The sequence below is a fragment of the Leguminivora glycinivorella genome, chromosome 26 (genome assembly GCF_023078275.1).
Source record: "Leguminivora glycinivorella isolate SPB_JAAS2020 chromosome 26, LegGlyc_1.1, whole genome shotgun sequence".
In the NCBI taxonomy this organism is placed as follows: domain Eukaryota; kingdom Metazoa; phylum Arthropoda; class Insecta; order Lepidoptera; family Tortricidae; genus Leguminivora; species Leguminivora glycinivorella.
This window is the reverse complement of record NC_062996.1, coordinates 4,350,140-4,375,862: the sequence shown is the minus strand read 5'-3', so window position 1 is coordinate 4,375,862 and position 25,723 is coordinate 4,350,140. Positions and strand designations below refer to the sequence as shown.

The window sequence follows — 25,723 nt, the reverse complement described above, 5'->3', positions numbered from 1 at the left end:
AGCTGATAGCTGATTCCTATTATATCCATGATTGCTAGCACTAGAAAGTTAAAGTTAAATGAACAGGGTTGCAATAAAGAATGATATGATGATAAAATTTGGTATCCATACTAATATTATAAATGGGGAAAGTGTGTGTCTGTTTTTTGTCTGTCTTTCACGGCATGATTCCGACGCTTGACCTGATTTTTTAAGTGGAAATAGTTGAAGGGATGGAAAGTCACATAGGCTACTTTTTGTCTCTTTCTAACCCCCCACTTGTCTAAAATGGGGGGTGGAAGTTTCTATGGAGCATTCCGCAGTATTCGAATTTAAGGCGGGCGAAGCCGCGGGCAAAAGCTATATAAATCGGTTAAGCCAGCAGTTGTTAAAAATAACCTAACCACAAAATTAAAATTTTGAAAGACCTCCGACCGCGACATAGTAGACCGATTTTCATGAAACATGGCTAAGAACACTCCCCACTAACACAGCTTTCAGACAAAAAACTAAATCTAAATCGGTTTATCCGGGAGCTACGATGCCACAGACACACACACAGACAGACAGACAGACACGTCAAACTTATAACACCGCGTAAACTAGATATTCCTTTTTTAGGGAGGCTCTCTTAAAAAATAAATTCTGTTTGCAATAAGTCAAATTAGACAGACGACCTTGAGCGTGGCCAGTGACGCTCTTGGGCGGCTTTAATTGTCTTTGACTTAATTATAAACACTAAACACAATTTTTTTCAATGACACCATAAAGCCTAAAGCCGCGTATCGACTGCGCGCGGCAAACCATCGAACATTGGCTGGCGCGGCAGCCGCGCAATATGGGGACGGGTCCGCCGCGCGCGGCAGCTTGAACATTGGCGCGCTCGAACGTGCCGCGCGGCGAACCAGTTCGTGTCGGTTTTTGGTGGCGCGGCAAAGGAGCGTCAGTGTGTTGTGCGTGCGCAATTGGGACGGACCTAAATGAATGTTTGTTCACGGATCGCCTGCCGCGCGCCGCTGCCGCGCTATATGAAAATGTTGAGCTTTAAATTGGCTCGCGCACCAAAACGCAGGTTTGGCGCGGTCGAACATGGCTCGCGCGGCTGCCGCGCGCAGTCGATACGCGGCTTAATATGTTATGCGCCTGACTCTTAGAACATTATACCAATATGATGGTGTTGATGACTCAATATGAAGATATCTAATATGCAAATTATTTGCAATTGCCTTAAATAAAAAGCGAACATACCTTGGGAGTCTTGCCCTCCATGACTGCCACACAAGAGTTGGTGGTTCCCAGATCGATGCCAATAACAGCGCCGCGGACGCCATCGGATCTGTGGATAAAATTGTGACTTGAACATGTGATTTAGGGATATTTACGACCGGTCTGGCTTAGTCGGTAGTGACCCTGCCTGCTAAGCCGCGGTCCTGGGCTCGAATCGCGGTAAGGGCATTTATTTGTGTGATGAGCACAGATATTTGTTTCTGAGTCATGGATGTTTTCTATGTATATAAGTATGTATTTATGTATTTAAGTATATATATTTTCGCTTAGCACCCATAGTACAAGCTTTGCTTAGTTTGGGGCTAAGTTGATCTGTGTAAGGTGTACCCAATATTTATTTATTTATTATTTATTTCGCAATACGTCCGATCAGAACCTGTGAAAATATGGTCTATTTGACTTATCTGATGCTTAAATTGTCATATAAATAATTTAACAGCTACTACGGACCTTATATTTTATTTTTACGGGTTTGGATCAGATTTGGATCAGACATAGTTTGAAACTGCTCTCACAGTTCCACTTTTAGCGGGTTTCAGACATATTAAGCTTTCTTAAACAATAAATAACTGTAGTGTATTTTGACTTATAATTACAAAAAACTTTTGGATAAAACGAAATATCCCTCTGTTTTTTGGATCTCTAAAACTCTTAGTTTTATGTACTCATTTCAATGTCAGTTTTGTGACAATAAAATCTAAATTTGACATGAATATTTTTTAACTGAGGATTGGTCAGTTATCAATGTAAGGGATCATCCCCACACAAGAGACGCATGTCCTGAGGCGCGGAACGGACGTCCGCGCCACGCCACCTGAATGTAATTTAAAAAACGTCTCCTCAGTACATTTTGTATAGGAAAGACATAAGACGCACCCCCAGGCGACATTATACAAAATGTACTGAGGCGGCGTGGCGCGGACGTCCGTTTCGCGCCTCAGGACATGCGTCTCTTGAGTGAGAATGGTCCCTAAACTATCCAATTAACCATTCAAAAATAATAAAAATTATCTTGTAATTATAAATAAATAAAATAAGTAATAAAAATATTAAATTCTCATGTCTAGCCATACCTGTACAGTATATGGTCAAATGACCTGTGCCACACTGAATCCGTTAGATATCGACATTCTAATACAAGTATTTTCTTATTGGAAATGAGCTAAATTCCAAAATATGATGTCACTGGTCAGTATTTTTTGAGACTGTTCCATGTACAAAGAACTGAAGTGTTAAATGTACAAAAAAAAAACAAATATCTAATGAAGCCTTACTTAAAGAAAACCTTTGATCATTTGCAGTTGACTGCAATAGTTTCCAATTCAAATATCTGACTGACAGTTCCTCTTAGGATGCTCATGTACTTTGACTGTTTTCAAAGTCATAACCAGCTAGGAACCAATCCATTTAACAGATGTTTGGTTTGTACAAATACAGTTGCCAATTACTTGCTGTGTCGCAACCAAACAAACTCGAGCATCGGCCATTTCAATACTGGACAATCCATCACACAACCAACAGTCAAGCACTTATTATTTATAGTGACATGCTATACATATGAAGTGAATTTATATTACTATGTTGCCAATATTCTTATTTAGAAAGTAATAGAGACATAGTGTAGTCTTGTCTGGTATCTCTAGGTTTGAAGTACATCTGCCACCCTGAAAATCCTGGCAATGGTTCAAGTACTTTCATGTTAAGTTTACAAAAATATGGCGCAATTGAAGAAATTAAGTGCATTAAGTGAGCCGCATTCGATAAATTCGATTTATGACTAGTATACAAAGGTCGAACGGAATTTGTTAGGTTATGATGAAATTATTACGATACAGATAAAAGTAGGGGAACTTACTTGTTTCTGTACTGTACATGTCGCTGATAAATAGGCACTGTAGGGGCTGCGCTCTGAAATAATAGAAAATAAAGGAAATATTAACTGAAATTGAACTTTTAAACGCACTCCATGTGCCCCCCGTAGACCGGTTGAAATACGATGGAAAATAACAAGGAATAATAAAGAACTCAACAAAAATATTTTAGGGAATATTAAATTGACATTTTAAGAGTAATGACAAGCGACTTTCTTTCGTTTTAGAAATAAAAATGGTCACTTACACTTTTCAGAATTGTGCTGAAATTCCTCTGTGTGTAGAAGTCCGTACCAATGCCAGAACACTCCAAAGCCTTTCGGCCGACCACCCGCGTAGCGCACAACATTTTTAGTAATTTATTAGCAACTATTCAATTTATTTCTGGTTTAATTCACTTCAGACAGAACATGTGGGTGACGCAACTTCATGAAAGAACCTTTTTAATTTTTTCTGGCATCGAGTATTCTTGCCACACGTAAAATGGCGCGTGCTGTGGAATATTCTCGTTTAAAAATCCAATGAGGTTTGTTCTCTTTGATCAGTTTGACCATAGATCTGAATTTAAACGCTTGTTATTGGCTTAATCACCTCATCTTGAAAATAGATGACCAATGACAGAGCAGAACAAGTATGGAACGAGAAGAGTAATTATAGACAACTAACTGATTATTATTATATAATAGTGACAATACTGACATGTAATTCAAATAATAAATTAAAAACAGGCATGTAAGTATGAAAAAATTCTTATAAAACACAAAAAAATCATAATAAAATTACTTAGTTTTTCGTTTGTCTGAAACAGAGGGCTTACGGCAGAATATAAACGCAGTGTTTGCTCTCTGTCGCACTTACGTAGATCTTTTGAAGTGTGACAGAGAAGCAAAGCCAAGTTTGTGGTTTGAGGTGTGGTCGACTTTTGCGAAAATAAGATACATATTTTTTGTCGTGAAGTTACTTGACGATTCAACCTATTTACTACCACTTACTATATTGCTTTTCTTTTCTAACGGCAATCTTTAGCATTTGCAGTATTTTATAGGACAATAAGTTGGATCGTGTGAATTAGATGTAACTGAGTTTAAAAAAAAACTTTTTTTTTACTAACAACACCGGTTAACTGTCAATATCAACATGTCATTCAATTCAACACGTATTTGTCAATGTTTTTATTGCTTTTAAATAATTACTCATGATTTACTCTTTAATAGCTACTAATTCTTAACTCCTAAGATAAAATGGACAATAGCCTAGCATTAACTATGGAAAATGTTCTGAGAAACGATACGGCTTGTAGAATATGTTTAGCACAAGGCGAATCCATGCAAGCCCTATTTGTCGAAGGGACTGGTATCATTGAACAAATAGAATATTGTACTGGCATAAGAGTAAGTAGAACAAATTATTATTCACATCACTCATACACACATACAATCACGCCTGTATCCCATAAAAGGGTAGGCAGAACACATGAAACTACTAAAACTTCAGTGCCACTCTTGGCAAATAAGGGGTTGAAAGAAAACGAAACTGTGACATTGCAGTGACAGGCTGCCAGCCTCTCGCCTACGCCACAATTTAACCCATATCCCATAGTCGCCTTCTACGACACCCACTGGAAGAAAGGGGGTGGTGAAATGCTTAACCCGTCACCACACGGGCAGGTATTATTCATCCTTTAAATATATACATGTTTGAATTGCCAATACCTGACTAATTGGATCCTAATAAGACTTAAGTTTTCCCTTTCCTGATTGTTATATCAAAATTTTCTATCTAATTAGAAAAATGTTAGTTATTTTTCTTTTCTTTTCTTTAGTAAGTAATTTATTTTACAGATATTACCCAGAGAGTTATACTGTTTGTTAGTATATAAAACACTATTGTCTTCCATAATAATTATATTTTATGATATGTTTAACCTTCAAATCAAGGGTGAACAGGCATCTTCTGGGCGAGCTCACTCCATCATAGGCCTCTAGTCTTTCCAGCTTTTAATACCTGCCTGCTAGTCTGTGGTCAAAATAAACACAAGAGTAAGCCCATTCATAAATAATAATAATAAGATAAAAAAAATAAATAATAATAAATAAATAATAAAATTGGATACTATTCTCAAAATAGACCAGTAAAAAACTCTCAAATAGATTGTTTTGTATTGTGATTTTATGAATTTTTGGCTTCGGCAATGCACTGTTTGGTTCTCCATTAAAAAAAGATTGTTTTGTATTGTGATTTTATGAATTTAGTGGCAATACACTGTTTGGCAATTGACCCCGTCATATCTTATTATAACAAACTTCATGTTCATTGGTATTTAAAACTATACTTATTTCAGTTACTCAACGAACCAGCCCTCCCGTCTCACATCTGCCCGGCCTGCCTCACGCACCTCACCATCGCCCACTCCTTCAAATCCACCTGTCTGTCCTCGCATCACACGCTCCACCCGCACGCTCAGACGCTTGTCAACACCGACGTGAAGGTCGAGCGGGACGATGATTGGGTCAAGGAGGAACGGAAGAGTAGGAGGGTTAAAATGAAGAAGGAGAAGGAAGATAGGTGAGGTTTTGTTGTTATTTGTTCTGTTTGTTCCAAAATAAGGTCCTTCAAACTTAAAAAATTGTGACTTGGGAATGAAAAAATCAACAGTGATCGACTCTGGCCAGCGTGGGACATGTGAGACATGAACCCACATCCTTTGATTGCTGGTCCTGCTGACAGTCCATCCATGACTGATTTATAAAGTTGTACGTTCCTCAATAAAAAAGCAAAAATCTATAAAAACAAAAAACATATGGATATATTAACTTGGGAGAATATTCAATATTCACAATATATATACTTTATTTGATTATGTTTACATATTTAATGCTATCTTTACTGTTGATTACTTGTTAAGACATATATAATTGTCGCATGAGTACAGCACCTTCGCATTGTAAACATCCTTTGAAACAATTACCAAGAGAATAACCTAACCACAACATTAAAATTTCGAAAAAAACCCCCAACCGCGACATAGTGGACCAATTTTCATGAAACATGGCTAAAAACACTCCCGACTAACTCAGCTTTCAGCCAAAAAAAAACTAAATCTAAATTGATTCGTCCGTTCAGGAGCTACGATGCCAGAGACAGACACACACAGACAGACAGACACGTCAAAAGTATAACCCTCCGTCGTTTTTGCGTCGGGGGTTAAAAATATTTTCATCACTATACATACAGTAGTGTCTTGCATAAACTTAGTTTTCCTGTAGATTGTGTCATTAGCCATGTCCACACATAGCGAGGCATGTCGAGGCAGGTTGCTCGGCCTTTAGAGCATTTTTACCGCGCGAGGAAGTTGTCTTGCGACCATGCCTCGCTCAGTGTGGACACAGCAGATTCACAATGACTTAGGGTGCGCACCCACGGGCGACAAAGTTGCTCGGCGACTTTTTTGTCGTTCACATCTAGTCTATGAGCTAGTATGAGAGTGCGCACACTTGCTGGTCTGTCCACTTTCATACTATCCCATAGACTTGATGTGACCGACAAAAAGTCGCCGAGCAAATTTGTCGTTCCGTGGGCACACCCTGTTACATGTCAATTCCATCCTTCCAATTAATGCCACAATCTATACCTATTTAATTAAAAAAAATCTGTTATTATCGTAAGGTCGTATATCTGCAGTTATGTTAAAATATTTTTTAAATTGGAGAGATTGGTGTCTAATTTTAATATTATTATCAAATGAATTAAAAAAAAAGTGAACTTGAAGAGGAATGAATAATACAGACTGGTAACTCTCGCAAGCTCGTACTAAGCTTTTGCGTTTGTTACAATTTTGAGACCTATTTGCATGTGTCTTAAAGTTGCTTATGCGAATGCATAACTTGCAGAGATACGATCTTGCGAAGTTGCCAGTCGTATTTTTAAGTGGTAAGTCCATGTTTCCATCCGATTTGTTATTTGTATTTTATGAAACCTTTGTACGCTACTCATATCACTCTTGTTAACTAAGAGACCTTGACCGTTGCTGCCAGACCTTCCTCAAATTCTCAAGGATGAAACTTTGAGGTAATGGCCGATGGGCCGAACTAGGTAATAGGCTACTTTCCTCCTAGCTCAAATCAGCTTCTTTTTAAGAACTGTCAAAACGATTTTGAAGGACTTGCTAAAGCATAGTTAATTTAGAATTGGTAGGTACGCGATGGGAGGAATTTAATTTTTAAATGAAAAGAAAATGTAAACAATATTTTTTATTGCAGAATATAAAAGATCGTTTATTAATTTATAGCGTGTCACATATATTTCAATCATTCAGTATGTTTATGCACAAAATTACGGACTTTTCTGAAAATAGTATTCATCATCCTCTGAACAAGATTTTCATCCATCTTTTTTGTCTGTTGATTCCGTGTGGACCGCAAGGAGAGTATTTTGCCACTATTATTTAATTATCCTTTAATGAAATAATGATTTGGGCAATAATTATTGCCTAGTAGTTTTCTGGAAATTCAACAATTTAGCAATCATTGACCCAGACCAAGGGGATTTTTCACGTATTTGTTCACAGTGCATTTTCGCCGGTCAACGTCCATCATCAATAACTTACAAACGCAAAAAGTTACATCAACCAAATTTCTAATATAAAGTTATCAACGTATTAAAATTAAGATGTGATTATCAGTTTTTTTAATTTTTAAATATATTTTTTATTCGTCGCTAAACGCGTGCCAATACTATGTTAACTATGCTTTAATATGGAATTAATATGATTGCGAATTGAGTGACGTCACGGTCAACTGATTTACTTTATTTATTTCTATCTAATTTATAAAATACTAGCGGCTTCGCTAGCGTTAGAAAGACACAAAAAATAGCCTATGCCACTCTCCATCCCGTCAACTATCTCCACTTAAAAAATCACGTCAATTCGTCGCTCCGTTTTGCCGTGAAAGACGGACAAACAAACAGACACACACACTTTCCCATTTATAATATTAGTATGGATATATTGGAGTTAAAAATAACTCCTGTCACTGTTTTTCTTATTATTATCTGATGCTTTATTTCGTGGATGGTATAAAATACTTTATTTTAAGTACAGTCAAGTTGCCTATATGCAGACATTAAACGCCGATACGAACTCCACTTTATCCCAAAATTTCATCCTTGAGAAAATGAGGAAGGTCTGGGGGCTCTGGGCTCTTAGTCCATATTGAGAAAGTTATTTGATATTGAGCTGTGACCAAAATGTCGTCTTTGGCTGTTAAAGGGTTTTAGATGTACATTTCATTGTAATTTTGTATATTATATTATATTTAATTATAATTACCTACATGATGATTAAAATTTTAAACGTTTTCAATTTTTCTTTTAGAACAAAAAATCGGAAACCACCCCAGACAGCTCACGAATATATCTACACAGAAAACAATCAAACTATGTACGTCAACATTGGGAACAGTTTCACCCCAAGTATACCTTCAACCGACAGAATACCTGGCGCCTCAGTCTTAGAAAAAACACCAAAGAAGAGATCTAAAAAGGGCTCCGCAGACGCTTCTAACTGGGAAACTAATAAAAAAAAGAAAGCTAGAGAATCCGGTAGAGCGTATTTAAGTCAGAAACGTATAAAAGGCGTAAAAGTTGGCTTCGAAACTAGAAAAGAAAGAAAAATGGGACCGCCATGTTCTTCAAGCTTATGTAGAAAAAGCTCAAAGCGACGATGCGATATAGTCAAAGATAAAGACAGAAAATACTGCTTCAATAAATTCTGGGGTTTAAATTGGTCAGATAAAAAACAATATATAGTAGATCTAGTTGATGTTACTAACTGTAAGAAGGTTAACGGAGAGTCGAGGAGAAGTAAGACAATTAAGTATAATTTGGAGGTGAATAATGAGTGCTGGCCGGTATGTAAGAAGATGTTTTTGAATACGTTAAGTGTGGGGGAGAAGACTGTGCTAGGGTGGTTAGAAAAAGCTTGTGAACAGGCCATGAATAATACAGATTGATGTATACAGTAAATGTCAAATGTTGTCTAACTAATCAAATTAAATAAAGAATAATTTATTGTCAGATAACTAAGACGCAATTATTATATTCTGTGCCAGAAGAGTCCTTGTCGTTCATTTGCAATAAGGACGAATTTCAGTTGAAATTTAAGATGAAAACGTCCTTATTACACCAGAAATTAAGGACTCTTTAGAATGCAATACCACATATATTTACATACTAACATAGGTAACATATAATTATAATCATTTATAACCAACCATAAGTTTCTTGTATTTCTGCCCCTATGTATACCTAACTAGCTAAACTAATTCAATCTTTGGACCCCCATTTCACCCCCTTAGAAGGTGAATTTAGAAAAATCCTTTCTCAGTGCGTCTATTTCTGTTTATTTCAGTAATTTTTTATAGAATTTTACAAACAAAACTGTTAATCTATTATTATTTAGATTCTAATTGAGTTAGGTCTAATTGAGGTCATGCATTACATTATAGTTTCAAAGTTAGTATTATAATAATATACTAGCTTTTGCCTTCGGCTTCGCTCGCGTTAGAAAGAGACAAAAAGTAGCATATGTCACTCTCCATCCATTCAACTATCTCCCTTTAAAAAATCACGTCAATCCATCGCTCCGTTTTGCCGTGAAAGACGGTCGAACAAACAGACACACACTTTCCCATTTATAATATTAGCAAGGACCATTTAATACTAGACTGATATAGCCCATACAAAAAAGCGTACCCCTGAAAAAAGCTTAGTTTTTGCTTTAAAACTAGATGGCGTTGTTTCGTAACCCGGGAGTGGAAAAAAACATATTTTCACACATATTTTTACTTGTTTTTATATTATACTATGAATAACTATCAAAAAACTTTATTTTAATATCAAAATATTGGCTCAAAACACAATTTTTACAAATTATATTTTTTGGTCGGCCTCGACGTAGTTGTGATCGCTTCGCTGGCTAAGTTTGTTCGCATGTTGTCTAATTATTGCCAAATAAAATGCCTAGATGACGTTGGTGGACTAGGAAAATGTCACATCCGTTTCGTTGTTCATTAATATATTATACTTAGTGATAATAAACCTATATGTTGAGCTCAAATACGTTCAACAAAACGCAATCATTGTGCCAACCAAGAATCTTATATACCATGGATATTGCGTGCCGACCAATAAGTTGAAGCCAGGTTCATTCACCTTTACTCCTATGTTCTATCTCTTTCCGACACTGTGATGTATTGCCAGATTAGTTACTAAAAAGAAACGTATAAAACATTCTTCAATCAAATTGACTTAGTTTTCTTTGTATTATACAAAAAAGCACTCAAGCAAAAACCTTATTTCTCCGGTATTTACCTCCTGCGTACTATGGGAACACTAATAATAAAGAAATATGCCCGATATGTCAGAATTGTCAAAAGTAATTCACCAATTCAGAGTTTTCTTTTGTGATATAAACATTTTTCGTCGGTTTCCTTAAGTTATGCGCAATGTATTGCATAGTGCAGCATTGTGGAAGTAAATGGAAACCGAAATCCGACATAAGATTTCACAAGTAAGTACTTATTTTACTAAAATGTTCATAAACCTCACTGGTAATCAATTTTCTTCTATTTTGCTTGTAATCTTGGTTAGTTCTAATCATTATATTGTTTTCATTGTCTCAAATGATATCAAAATTCCCGCGAATAGGTTTAGAACGATAAATATGACCTTTAAAGAAAAATAATGCTATGTGTGGTTTTACGACTAGGGTGACCAATCTTTTTTCATGCATGGAGCTAAATCTATCAACTTGGTACGGTTTCTATGTTCATAATTCATATCACAGTATATAATACCAAATTTATTGTTCGTGTCTTTACAAATTAACATGAATAATATTAAACATTTCAGTGTTCCAAAAGATGAAGCAAGGAGACAGCTTTGGCTGTCAATTTTGCCGATAAAGGGAAAGATTTCAGAGCGTTCGACAATTTGCAGCTTTGCACTTTAAGCCTGAAGATTATGGCACTGAAAGGAAGAAAGAAATTTTTAAAATCGGTCCAGTGACGACGGAGATATCGTGGAATAAACATACAAAACACGGGCGGCGCTTAAAAATAAAGATACTGTTGTAAAACGTCCTAGTATTTCATTATTTCCCCAATGAAAAAATTATTACTTTGAAAAAAACTTGTATCTTCTTCTGTCAATTAAAAGAAAATGTAGTAGTATGTATGGAATGCATATAGACTTACTGTGTTTTAACTTTGAGGAGAAGCATGAGATACGAGATTTTTGAAAAGTAGTGACGAAATACTTCCCTTATATTTCTGGGACTATTCCCACTAGTTACCACCAAGTTTTACCAGCCCTAACTACGGGGATTTTTCCCACATTGTTAACTACCAAACCACCTGGTTTGGTAGTTGACTAGTTAAATTAGTTTTCCCAGTAGTTCTACCAAAATATTGTTGTGATGGTTTAAAGTGACTGAAACATTTTTTAATAAATACAGGTGTCAGTTAGTAAAAGAAAAGTTATATTTTAAGCCTCGTATTGCAACACTCACCACGCTCTTATTCTGGAACGGTTCTGAAAAAAAAATCCCAGTAGTTTACCACTGGTAAAAACTGTACCGTATTTTGTGGCGTAAGGCAAAGTAACTGCAGAGTGGTGTAGAAATGGACCTTATTGGCGGTTGACAAATTAGTAAGGTGCATTAGAGTAATTCCGAATGACAGAAATGTTCAGATAATTCCGAAAGGGGAATCTTGATATGACGGAAATAATGGTGATTTCTATGCGACTTTCCTAATTAGACGACTTTCGGAATTGCCCTAATGTACCTTACTTTTTGAGTTTGTGAGGATGGATGTTCACTTTCGTGATAAAACGATTGATCGGATTTGAATTTAATAAGTTACAAAATTAATCAGTCGTATAAACGTAATACGTCAAATTCCGCGGGATATCCCTAATGTATGCTTAATCATGGACACCCTAAAGAAAGAGATGCAAGACCGGCGTGACGTAATTCAAGGTCAAATTTTCTGGCTTCAACGTAATGTTCGGCACGCAATATCCATGGTATATAAGATTCTTGGTGCCAACAGATGTTACATCTGACATCCATGTCACATCACAAATGTCATTGTATGATTTATTGAATATTCATAATATGGATATTAAATATTTTAGAATCGCAGTAGCAATGCGAGTAGAGATACAGAATTAATAACGGTATAAATTAATAATTGTATGACCAATGACCTCATACATAAATTTACCAGTTTAGGTGACAGAAGGCGAATCCAATTTGTAAACATTAAATGTGCTAAGGAAAAGAATCTTTCCGATTTTCAACGGGACACGGCTGAAGGGGCGAGCTGGTTTCGACTGCGCCCATGCATCTCAATTGTTCATCGTTTCTTGTATGTCACTCCGAGCACCCTGACCATCGGCAGCGTAGGCCATGCACTGGCCGACTAGGTGTGGCACTTTGGATTACGTTTTTATAATAAATTAATGATAGTTTGTATTGTTTTGGTAATATATTTTCTACTCGTATACTACTCGTTTGGTACTCGTATAAACCTAAACTCTGACATAATTAATAATTAATGAGACTAAATTTAATGCGTTTTCACATTATCCGATCCGATATCGGATGTAGGACTGATACCCCATACATTACAGGCGCTATCTTGGATTTTTTCCAATGAAATCCTTCCGACATCCGATATCGGATCGGATAATGTGAAAACGGACTAAGACAATAGATACCTTGTTAGTGTTATATACCTATGCCTATGTATATCCCACCAAAAACATTCTGTAAAAAATAGCCGTCTCGATGGAGCTGCTTGTTTATCTCTAAAAAGTAATGAAATCTACATAAAGTTCCTTACTGCGATTTCTTTATTATTATAGTTAACTAGCCTTTGCCCGCGGCTTCGATCGCGTTAAATTCGAAAATCTCTCCACAAACTTCCATCCTCCATTATAAGGAAGTGGGGGATATAAAAAGAGACAAAAAGTAGCCTATGTCACTTTCCATCCCTTCAACTATCTCCACTTAAAAAATCACGTCAATACGTCGCTCCGTTTTGCCGTGAAAGATGGACAAACAAACAGACACACACACTTTCCCATTTATAATTTTATACTTGACGTGACTTGGCCGTTGAAGTGTAGCGGTGCTGGCGACAGATTGGTGCAATGGTTTCATGGAGCACCTGGTTATAAACTTCTTTATATCCTTGTGTACAAAGAAGTTTATAAGTTTCATATTCGATGGTCCGAGCTTAAGGTTCGTAAAGCCATGAAGCCGAGCTGATAATCATTGACGCTAAACGCCGATCGAAACGCAGTCTGAAGTGGGCGATAGACGTACGATACGAGCAAGTATGCGTACTTATGGCTCGACGACCTTTTTCGATTATGTGTCACCGTAAGTGCGTTTTCACATTATCCGATCCGATATCGGATATCGGACCGATAATCCATACATTACAGGCGCCATCTTGGATTGTTTCTATTGAAATCCTTCCGACATCCGATATCGGATCGGATAATGTGAAAACGGTCTAAGTACGCGTAAAAACCGCCGCGCATAGTAGTCGACCATCCAACGCGTACTTGCTCGTACGCCTATCACCCACTTGACGTCGCGCCAACACTTTATGGATAAAGCGGGTTTTCGACAACTACCAATAAGATTTATTTACGGCTGCCAACGGGGTACGGTGTTTAGTATGGACTCTGCTGGTCCTTTATAATCGTCCTTGATATTAGTATGAATTATCTGGGTAAAGGGACATTATCGATGGCGCCTTTACGGCATTATAAGCGATGTTCGTGTAGGTACAAAGAGGTATGACGCCACGGGACGTAAGCGCCATCGATAATAAGGTCTCTATACCCAATAATATAACATATCTATGTGTATGATACATGTATTAATAAAATCTTCCTATATGTATAATTGACTTTGTTTATATAATATATCTTCAATTCATCTAAATGTTAGATCACTCCATCGATATGACTAACAGTTAATTGTGTCATATTGACTTGACTATTGTAATGAATGTAAATGAATGTAAATATTTATTAAATTATATTCTAATTCTGATTTGTTGTTTACCTTATCCTCTGTCTTTAGTTTTATTTTTTTCGTGCAGAAACGTCTACGAGCGATATATTTTTAAATTAAAGGAAAAATGGAAAAATTCACACCTCCAGCATTAACAGCCATAGGTCGCAGGTTTGAGTCCTGCCGGAGTTGTGAATTTTTCCATTTTCCTGCTGGGAGCAAAAGTAAGCAGTATTTCGTGCCCTAGGTAGATTATCCATCCCTTTTAAATTTATATAATAAGGGCATTTTCAAAAATTGGGATCTAAAATTAGTGATTAACAAAAATTAACTCGATGTCAGTTTTGTGACGACAATTAAACATTAAATTTCAATAAAAATGTTGCTTTTGTGTTAATTACGTAAACTATAAGCAAGAATCTACATTTAGAACATGAAAAAAGTTGGTTTTTAGACAAATTTTATTCTTAATTGTCGTCACAAAACTGACATCGAGTTAATTTTGTTAACAACTGTCACTAATCTTGGGTCCCAATTTCTGAAATTCTGAAAAAGAGCTGCCCTTTTTCAAATTGTAATAAGGTGAAAAAATGTACCTATAGCCAACCTTACCGAAGTGATGATAATCGTCCTCGTTCCGTGGCGTCACACCTCGGAAAATGGCGATTTTTTTATGTAAGAGGCGCGTTCCTACGCAATTAAGCTCGTGTAAATAATTTATGTTTTACCATGAATAAACTATTGAATCTGAATCTGAATCTGAAATCAAATTTTCACATGTAATGAAAAGGCGCGTTCCATACTTTGTACACAATTGTTTAATCTCGTTTCATAAATTTAAACGCGTACCATGAAACTTTCGTAAATGTTTCAAGATAAGTTTTTTGGTCGACTGGTCGCGTTCTTGACATCACTAACTGTGAGATAACCGAGAGCGGGTGGGCGGCACTTTTAGCAGGAAGCGGGAGTGGCTATACGGTACGATAGTACTCTTTATCATACTGTGGTGGCGTATTATAGTGGTCTCTATCGCTCTTTCGTATCGGTGCAACAGATCCAGTTAAGTTTCATTTGCCACGGAGCATAAACGATCCTCACTTCGGTTAGGCTAGTGAACAATGAGAGGTGAATGTCATGCCTTTGCCAGACAAAAAATAAAGCACTTTATAGGTGAAAACTTAAGAAAGTCACCTGTTGTATGTGTGAGTGATGTGTTCGAATAGGCGTTTTTTTTTATATACTACGTCGGTGGCAAACAAGCATACGGTCCGCCTGATGGAAAGCGGTCACCGTAACCTATGAACGCCTGCAACTCAAAGAGTGTCACATGCGCGTTGCCACCCCATTAGAAACTTGTACACTCCCCCTTGCTGTGTTAAGTATAAGTACACAGCAAAAAGGAGCGTTTGTTTTGTTTGTGTTAGTAATTTTAAATACCTGTTCTCTTGCACACACACACACACACACACGCACGCACGCACGCACGCACCACACACACACACACACACACACACAGCCACACACACACACTGCATATATAATTTTATGTTCAATTTTTATGTTCATTTTTCTCATTGTACCTACTGTTTTAAGCTTAAACTAAGGAAGTAACTTTTTGTTGTTAACTAAAGTTGTTAATTCTATCTATTTCTTATTATGCTATAAAGTTTTGTAATAAATTCTATACCTATTGTTACTAATATATCTATAACCAACTAAGGAAGAGCGGTGCCTCTTAACACAGGTATTTGATACCTTAAAAAGAGACACCGACCTTTGTACATTGTAAAAGATTACTGAAACTGAATAAACAATTTTTAATTTTTTTGTAATTTTTTTAAATTTTTTTTAATTTTTTCTCTATTCGAACACGTCACTCACACATACAACAAGTGACTTTCTTATGTTTTTCACCTACAGAACAGATTAACAGAACCAAAGGATTTCACAACTTGACTATATCAAAGTGTTGTTAAAAGACTAGCCTTGAAGACTTTTAAACCTTTTTTTAGACTTGCAAACCTTGAAGGTTCAAGCTTTGAAGACTCAAGCGTCAAAGGTTAGACCTCAAAAACGCTTCAGAACCTAACGACTTACCCCCTTATTCATAAACGTATTTTAAAGTTATCAAGCCGATAAAGTTCGTTTGTCCCTTTCCGACGTATTGGTGTGATAGATCAGGACAAACGAACTTTATCGGCTTGATAACTTTAGAGTACGTTTATGAATAAGGCGGTTAAGCTTTTTATGAGCTCTTAAGAGTAAGCCTTTACCCTTGTGCCTACATTTGGCCTACCCATAGGACATAAACCGGCGGTATGTATGGGGTAAAAATATAGTTCCAAATAAAAATACGCGCAGGCAGGAGGTTGACTCGGGCTGCATAGAGAGCTTAAGCTCCCGAACCTCGAAGGCCTGAGTCAAGCGTTAAGAGCTCAAACAACGAGCGTTATAGGCAAATCTCGACTGGGAGGCAATTGTGACTGATCTATTTTTCCCACTATTAGACTATGATGTTGAGTTCTACATGTATCCACTGAACAAGCCTATTATATATAATCGGTGGACACTTTAATAATGCAAACATTGTAAAACATGGAAAAAATTGACCAGTTGAATTGGCCCCCCAGTCGAGATTTGCCCCTCTGTACCTTATTATGTGTTTATTTATAAACCCTTAATTTGACGGTGTCCGGTGTGGTAGTTTTTAGGGCTCCGTACACAAAGTGTAAAAACGCGACTTTATTACTAAGACTCCGATGTTCATCCATCCGGTCACGTCACCAGGTTGTATGAGTTGTATCTCATGTATATCAGGGTACGTAGCCAAATGGCACAAACGCTCGCGAAACGAAACGCTCGTCGATTCGTTTTCGTTTCGCGTCGCATAAATGCGATTCGGCTACGGCACCAGGATACTAAAAAGTACAAAATCCGCAGTGGGCGAGTTCATCTCGCTCTTGGCCTGTTTTTTACTTCTGTCGACCTCAGGCTTAAAAACTATAAAGACTTAAGTTACAAACCTTATAGGCTGGTTTTAGTGTCACGTGGACCGTCCAACGGAGCGATCCGCGCACTGGACTAATGTTTTTCAGGGAGCTTTTCGACGCGGAGGGGTCCGCGCGGACGACAACATCCGTCCGTGACACTAAAACCATCCATAGACTTAAACCTTCAAAGCTTAGGAAGCTTTAAAGCTTGAGGCCTAAAGACTCGAGGCTTCTGTGCTCGTAAACGCGAACTTAATAAGTTGAGGCTTATAATTATGGTCGAGGCTTTAAGGTTCGAGGCTTCAAGAATCAGAAGTCGCGACTCGAGTTTGGTAGTTTACGTCTCGATCTCGAAGCTTAAATTCACAACACTACGTGTTACACATGATACGTGGCGCGTAGTAATATATTTCTGGACCTATATTTTGTAACATTACAATCAGCCAGAATTTGGCGTACCATACTCTGACTCTCAATATGCAATATAAGAAATCTCTTCACTTGCAGTCCGGATCCAGAATTAGACCCAGACCCAGCCCCAGATTTTGACCCAGATCCAGACCCACCCAGCGAACCGGAAATCAAGCCCAGCAAGCGGACATACAAGAAAACAGTCGGTCGAAGACCTAAGAAGTTCAAGTTCAGGCGGCTGTGGTGTGTCGCTTGCGAGATCAAGTTTGACTCGAAGGAGGAGAGCGACGCTCACAGGCTGGCGAAGCATCCGGAAGACCCTTGGATGTGCGAGGTGAGGCGAAATCTATAGTAACAACTTAAGGGGTGTCACATGCTCGTTGCCGACCCATTATAAACTTGTAGGTACACTCCTTTACAGTAGTTCATCGGGAATACCTCGGCAGGAACTCATTCCACAGCCGAAGCGTCCGCCCGCGGGAGGAAATTCTTCTGAAACCGCACGGTGCGCGACCATTTAGGTTGCAAGGTGGATGAAAACAGTCGGTCGAAGACCTAAGAAGTTCAAGTTCAGGCGTCTGTGGTGCGTCGCTTGCGAGATCAAGTTCGACTCGAAGGAGGAGAGCGACGCTCACAGGCTGGCGAAGCACCCGGAAGACCCTTGGATGTGCGAGGTGAGGCGAAATCCAAAGTAACTAACTCAAGGGGTGTCACATGCGCGCTGCCGACCCATTAGAAATTTGTAGGTCCTTTACTGTAGTTCATCGGGAATACCTCCGAAGCGTCCGCGGGAGGAAATTCCTCTGAAACCGCACGGTGCGCGACCATTTAGGTTGCAAGGTGGATGAGCGACCTGTCGATGGCGAGCGGTGCGATGATGAAAAGTGGACTTCCTGACCTGCTAATCCGACGGTCCTGGGTTCGAATCCCGGTATAGGCATTTACAGATCCTGTTCCACCTATTGAATTCGACATCAAGCAATACAAGCGGACATACAAGAAAACAGTCGGACGAAGACCTAAGAAGTTCAAGTTCTGGCGTCTGTGGTGTGTCGCTTGCGAGATCAAGTTTGACTCGAAGGAGGAGAGCGACGCTCACAGGTTGGCGAAGCATCCGGAAGACCCTTGGATGTGCGAGGTGAGGCGAAATCTATAGTAACAACTCAAGGGGTGTCACATGCGCGTTGCAGACCCATTAGAAACTTGTAGGTCAGTAACACTCCTTTACAGTAGTTCATCGGGAATACCTCGGCAGGGAACTCATTCCACAGCCGAAGCGTCCGCGGGAGGAAATTCCTCTGAAACCGCACGGTGCGCGACCATTTAGGTTGCAAGGTGGATGAGCGACCTGTCGATGGCGAGCGGTGCGATGATGAAAAGTGGACTTCCTGACCTGCCCGAATAAAGGTTGAGGGAGGCGATGGCTGAGATACGCGTCATACTCGTGAACGGGTGCCGTCTGTGAAGACCGGTCTGTTTAAGCTTACTGGGGCTGTTATAACTTAGTAACTTTAATTCTAATTTTTATTAAATTAGGACACTTTGTTCGGTTGTCGTTTGTTTCCTTTCTTTTAGTGAATATTTTAAATATATGATTTTGACTCATGGAGACCATATACATCTCTAAGGAGAATTAGATTAAGTAGATATACATTTTATTTTTAGTTGTGACATTTAGAATCATTTGCACCTCTAAAGTAATTTTAGACTTTTTTTTTTTTTGTATTTGTACTTTTTATATTAAAATTTAGTGTAGTTCTTGGTTGTAATTCGACATTTAGAGACCTTCTACATCTCTAATTAATTGTATAGAGTTAACTTTAGTTAGAACTTAGAATTAGTATATAATAGTATCAATTGTAATTTCAACTCAATTTTAAATATTTTTTTAAATACCTATGTACATGTGACGTGTAAAAGTGCCCCTGTGGCCTATTTGCTGAATAAATTATTTTGATTTTTGATTTTTTTTTTTTTTTTGCTAATCCGACGGTCCTGGGTTCGAATCCCGGTATAGGCATTTACAGATCCTGTTCCACCTATTGAATTCGACATCAAGCAATACAAGCGGACATACAAGAAAACAGTCGGACGAAGACCTAAGAAGTTCAAGTTCTGGCGTCTGTGGTGTGTCGCTTGCGAGATCAAGTTTGACTCGAAGGAGGAGAGCGACGCTCACAGGTTGGCGAAGCATCCGGAAGACCCTTGGATGTGCGAGGTGAGGCGAAATCTATAGTAACAACTCAAGGGGTGTCACATGCTCGTTGCCGACCCATTAGAAACTTGTAGGTACACTCCTTTGCTGTAGTTCATCGGGAATACCTCGGCAGGGAACTCATTCCACAGCCGAAGCGTCCGCGGGAGGAAATTCCTCTGAAACCGCACGGTGCGCGACCATTTAGGTTGCAAGGTGGATGAGGCCTGTCGATGGCGAGCGGCGCGATGATGAAAAGTGGACTTCCTGACCTGCTAATCCGACGGTCCTGGGTTCGAATCCCGGTATAGGCATTTACAGATCCTGTTCCACCTATTGAATTCGACTTCAAGCAATGCAAGCGGACATACAAGAAAACAGTCGGACGAAGACCTAAGAAGTTCAAGTTCAGGCGGCTGTGGTGTGTCGCTTGCGAGATCAAGTTCGACTCGAAAGAGGAGAGCGACACTCACAGGCTGGCGAAGCATCCGGAAGACCCTTGGATGTGCGAGGTGAGGCGAAATCTATAGTAACAACTTAAGGGGTGTCACATGCTCGTTGCCGACGCATTAGAAACTTGTACACTCCTTTACTGTAGTTCATTGGGGATACCTCGGCAGGGAACTCATTCCACAGCCGAAGCGTCCGCGCCGTCCGCGGTAGGAAATTCCTCTGAAACCGCACGGTGCGCGACCATTTAGGCTGCAAGGTGGATGAGCGACCTGTCGATGGCGAGCGGTGCGATGATAAAAAATTAAAATTTTGAACCCTGACTGCGACATAGTAGACCGATTTTTATGAAACATGGCTAAGAACACTCCCGACTAACTCAGCTTTCAGACAAAAAAACTAAATTCAAATCGGTTCAACCGTTCGGGAGCTGCGATGTCACAGACAGACAGACTCGTCAAACTTATAACACCCCGTCGTTTTTGCGTCGGGGGTTAAAAATAGTGCCTGGAGTCCCTTTTTATGAAATAGGATCCAAACGAGCAGACAGGTCTTCTGATGGTAAGCGATCACTGCCGCCCATAAACACCCGAAACACTAAGTGTTGGAGATGTGTTGCCGGCCTTTAAAATGGGTGTCCTCTTGAAGCACTGAAGGTTGTATCGGTCTGAAAATACCGCAGGCGACAGTTCATTCCAGTTTGGCAGTATGGTCTACTGTATGACCTTGTCTGCTAAGCCGACGGTCCTGGGTTCGAATCCCGGTATGGGCATTTACAGACACAGACCTAATTATTTTAATCAAAACCACCACTAACCAGCTTTTTCTACTGGATATGCAGGAAGGTAGAACTTACTTGTAGAGTCATAAGTGTGTGCGTATCACATATTTTGCGGATTTCGAATACAAATGTAGTAAGAAATAGATAAATAAATAAATAAATATTATAGGACATTCATACACAGATTGACTGAGCCCCATGGTAAGCTCAAGAAGGCTTGTGTTGCAGGTACTCAGACAACGATATACATAATATACAAATACTTATACAGGGTGTAAACCTAATACGGGCGAACCTCTTAAGGGTGGTGAGTATAGGACATAAACAATGGAATTGGATAACTTTTACTTAAAATTGAAATATTTTTTTTATCCATACAAATTAATTCGGCCCGCAACGTAATGCAAACACACTCACGTTAAACGCTCGTTGACAGTTGTCATTGATTGTCATCGCAACCACGTTTACAGTACATTGCTGCTGGGAATTTTTTCAAAAATTCTCTATGAGGTGAGAATTAAGAGTAACTCACAAACACCTCTTAATTAATGATAACAATATTGAATTACATATATGCCTGGTTTCATTTATCGCCCTTATTACGTTTACGCGCTGTATACATAGAAAACATCCATGACCCAGGAACAAATATCTGTGACAAATAAATGCCCTTACCGGGATTCGAACCTGGGACCGGAAAAATAAATAATAGTTATTTGTTATACAAGGGGGCAAAGTTATATTTTAACGCCGAGTGTGGAATTGAAAAACGAGCAAGTGAAGGGATTCTATAGTTGAACCACGAGCGAAGCGAGTGGTTCGAGAATAGAATCCTGAGCTTGCGAGTTTGTTAACACACGAGAAGTAAAATACATTTGCCCCCGAGTGTAACACAAAACTTTTCCCCTCACTACAGCGAGGAAACTACAACGCAAAAAATGCGTTTATCATTGCTTCCAGTAGTTTCACAGGTGGTAAATCATCTTTATTACTAGATTCACCTACTTTTATCAATTTTAAAGCAGTTAATTTGACTTTATTCAAGGTCAAATTATTTTACCCACTAGTGGATAAAATGCGTTTTTACCCGCTGGTATTAAAGGACAAAACACGTGTTTCCGAGCTAGTGAGGGGAAAATAAATAAATGCATGATCGTGTGTGATTCTGTCAAAATAAGAAGGAAAAAACATTTTGCACTACGTAGTAACATTTTACATATCCAGCTTTTCTTTACAGATATGCGGCAAAGTGTTTGCCCACCGCGGCTCGCATTACACCCACGTGCGATCACATTTACCCCCCCTCCACCACTGCGCTCACTGTGACTACAAGACCTGGCACCGACACGACCTGGTCAAACACCTGCGTATACATGCCGGTGAGTACTAACCCCCCCTATAGGCACGCGCCTCCCCCCTTTTACTCACGTGTCAATCTAAATTACCATACTAACAAGGCTCGGAACCGGTTTATTTTTTACCGGTTAAAACCGGTTTGTTTCGATTTTACTCCGAACTTTGTAAAGAACGCGACCGTTATGAGAACTTTATTTTAACCGAAATAAACCGGTTTTTTCGACGAGTGGCGAAACGCACCGGCGCCGCGCCGCGTAAATACCTACGTTCACGCAGCGTTTTTTTTGTTTGGTCAGAACAGTATTACCTATCCATGCTGCGGAATAAACCGGTTTATTTTGTTCTAAACCGGTTAATCGAACGAAACCTTTATGAAAGCGTTTTTAAAGCCTTTATGAAGCCATTTTCGATGGTGCATGTGACCCTTATACAGAGTTTTTAATGGTCTTAGCCGTAATGAAAATTTTATGGGAGTTCTGGAACTCTTAGGGCCAGTTGCATCACTGTCTGTCACCGTTAAATCGTTCGTTAAATTTTAATTTATGGGAAGTTCCATAGTCGTCTGATGCGTGACGATTATGTGTCTGTCAAGGGTTCCCTGTATTTGGCATAACTTTAATTGTCCGAAGCGATTTTCGCATAACAGACTTCGCATAATCGATTTTCGCCTAATGCTAATTTGGCAGGAAACTTATTTGTCATAATCTAAAATAATACGAATATTACTTTGTCCGAAAATAAGTTCGCACGTCTGTTTGTTTTCTGTGTTGTGTTGTCCGATTATTTTTATGAATAAAATTAATTCGCATAATTGTATTTGGCATATTTCTTAAAATCAGAATATCCACCCATACTAAATGCTGTCAAGAGAGTCGGTTTGGTTAGGTTAGAACTGCAACATTACCATAAGTAGTATTACCTATGATAAAAATTCTGCGTGGTAAATTTCGACTAAACCATGTTATGCAGAAATTGTTTATGCATAAAAACCATTCGGCTAATAACCTTTATGCATGAAATATATTAGGACAAACAAAAATATGCCTAGACAAATTATGCGTAACTATACTATGCCATAAAAGATTATGCGAAAGGTGAATTATGCCAATATAGATTATGCCAAAATTAATTCTCGATTGTAGAATTATGCCAAACCAAAGGGGAACCGTCTGTCAAATGTGGTTGATGCAACTGGCCCTTAATCTTGCTCTACTCGTCTTTCTTCCTCAGGCGTGAAGCAATACCAATGCACGCAATGCGCGCGAACGTTCCACACATCCTCAAACCTGGTGTCACATGTGCGTCGCCTGCACGACCGCGCGCGCCCGCACCAGTGCGGTCAGTGCCAACGGCGGTTCTTCGACAAGACGAAGCTTAGGAGACATATGGACAGCCACAACGATGTTAAACGGTAAATTCAAAAAAATGATTTTTATTTACTGTGTAATTTTCATAACACAATATGTATACAGGGTGTCTTAAACCAACGCCAAAATTAAAAGGGGTGGTTTTTGAGATATTGGCCATTTAATTTATAAAACGTAATGAAAAAAAGTGTGGAGCCTGACCTTACATTCACATTCATCGACATTACTTGCTATGTAGACGTGCCTCGGCCGAGGCAACACATTGGGAGTTTACCACGAGAACACATTGCCTCGCGACGGCCCTGAATGCATTTGGCTAATCCCCTTGTTCCTCGTAGATAACCAAGTTTGATAACTGATTGTGTATGAGGAAAAATAATTCTTCTTAGCTAACTGGGTCATGAAATGGCATTTTTCTTCCTAGTAGTAAACCTTTATTTATTGCAGTTTTCTATGAAGATTTTTTTCTTTTCAGCTTACCAGGTGTTAACTGGGATTTTTTTTTCTCATAGGAGACCATTATTGTATGCAGTTTTCTACGAATTTTTTTCTTTATGAAATTCTCTATTACTTATATGCTTCTATGAGAAAAAATAAACCCATTTCATAATCGGGTAAAAGCTAAGTAAAAAAAAAATCTTCGTAGAAAACTGCATACAATAATGGTTTTCTACGAGGAAAAAAAATCTATTTCATAACCGGGTAAGCAAAGAAGAAAAAATATTCTTCGTAGAAAACTGCAAAAAATAATGGTTTTCTACGAAGAAAAAAAATCCTATTTCATGACCCAGTTAGCTAAGAAGAATTATTTTTCCTCATACAAAACCAGTTTTCAAACTTGGTTCTACCGTGGAACAAGGGAGCTAATCCTTATTCCTCCGTCCGTTTGTCCGTCTTTCACGGCACGACGGAGCGACGATTTGACGCAATTTTCGAATTCAACGTCAGCGAAGCCGCTGACAAAACCTAATAGCATCATGAAGTGAAGACCTATTCCCTGTAGTCTTACCGCGAAGTTCTACCAGTTGAACCATTGGGAATTTTCTTCCCAATAGACTTACTGATTGTAAGACTTTGCTTTTTTGTACGAAACCAGACGCGACAACTGTTTCGACGGAGACCCGCTGCGGCGCCGGGGCTCCTATTTCTAGATTGTTTGCCCTTCGGGCGTCTATAGGTACTTAACAAACCTAACCTACCTATTGCCTAGCCCTTACTATCAGTAAGTCTATTAGGAAGAAAATTCCCAGTCGTTCAACTGGTAAAACTACGCGGTAAGACTAGAGGGAATAATCATGAAACTGTTCCAGGTTCGAATGCGAAGTCTGCCACTCCTGCTTTACTCGCCGCTGTTACTGGAAGAAGCACCTTCAGAAGATGCACAGCATCACGGTGCCCCCGCAGAGGCCGGGCCGCCAGAAGGTCAACTTCTTAGTCGGCGAGGACCTGCTCCAGGTGGACAAGGGAATATCTTACTCACTCGCACGATCTGAGTAATATTATGGTAGTGGGGTTGCACTGACTACTGAAGCTCATATATAGGTTACTGGATATCATACAAGAAAAAAAAAAAACGACAAGGCCCACTGGTGGCCGAGTCGAATAGATGCACCCATTTCTCGAAACTGATCACAAGCGTGCCCCTTGTCATATTAGACAGACAACCACTTGCGTAGCCGAGGCCGCTACAGAAGGTCAACTTCTTAGTCGGCGAGGACCTACTCCAGGTGGACAAGGGAATATCTTACTCACTAGCACGATCTGAGTAATATGATGGTAGTGGGGTTGCACTGAGTAGAAACTCATATAGATTGTTTTTACTCGGGTCTACTGGAAGAAGCACCTTCAGAAGATGCACAGCGTCACCGTGCCCTGCAGCGGCCGGGCCGCCAGAAGGTCAACTTCTTAGTCGGCGAGGACCTACTCCAGGTGGACAAGGGAA

General features: G+C 39.0%; 2 protein-coding genes across 3 annotated transcripts in view; one reads left to right on the top strand and one right to left on the bottom strand.

Moving 5' to 3' along the window:
* Positions 1 to 3,620, bottom strand: part of LOC125239943 (heat shock 70 kDa protein cognate 5) — a 36,058-nt gene extending 32,438 nt beyond the window's left edge. The window contains 3 exon segments of the mRNA XM_048147725.1: positions 1,228 to 1,315; positions 3,122 to 3,174; positions 3,385 to 3,620. Of these exon segments, the coding sequence (XP_048003682.1) occupies positions 1,228 to 1,315; positions 3,122 to 3,174; positions 3,385 to 3,486 (243 nt within the window). The 5' untranslated portion in view covers positions 3,487 to 3,620.
* A 437-nt stretch (positions 3,621 to 4,057) lies between these two features.
* LOC125239944 (zinc finger protein 660-like) lies at positions 4,058 to 25,293 on the top strand. 2 transcript variants are annotated; one of them, XM_048147726.1, is made up of 6 exons: positions 4,058 to 4,528; positions 5,479 to 5,702; positions 17,730 to 17,967; positions 22,296 to 22,437; positions 23,645 to 23,825; positions 25,092 to 25,293. In XM_048147726.1, the coding sequence occupies exons 1-6, from the start codon at positions 4,379 to 4,381 to the stop codon at positions 25,276 to 25,278; spliced, it is 1,122 nt and encodes a 373-aa protein (XP_048003683.1). In that variant the 5' UTR covers positions 4,058 to 4,378; the 3' UTR covers positions 25,279 to 25,293. The 2 variants fall into 2 exon arrangements, with proteins under 2 accessions (XP_048003683.1, XP_048003685.1); XM_048147728.1 differs by lacking the exons at positions 17,730 to 17,967; positions 22,296 to 22,437; positions 23,645 to 23,825; positions 25,092 to 25,293 and adding an exon at positions 8,512 to 9,757.
* The last annotated feature ends 430 nt before the right edge of the window (positions 25,294 to 25,723 follow it).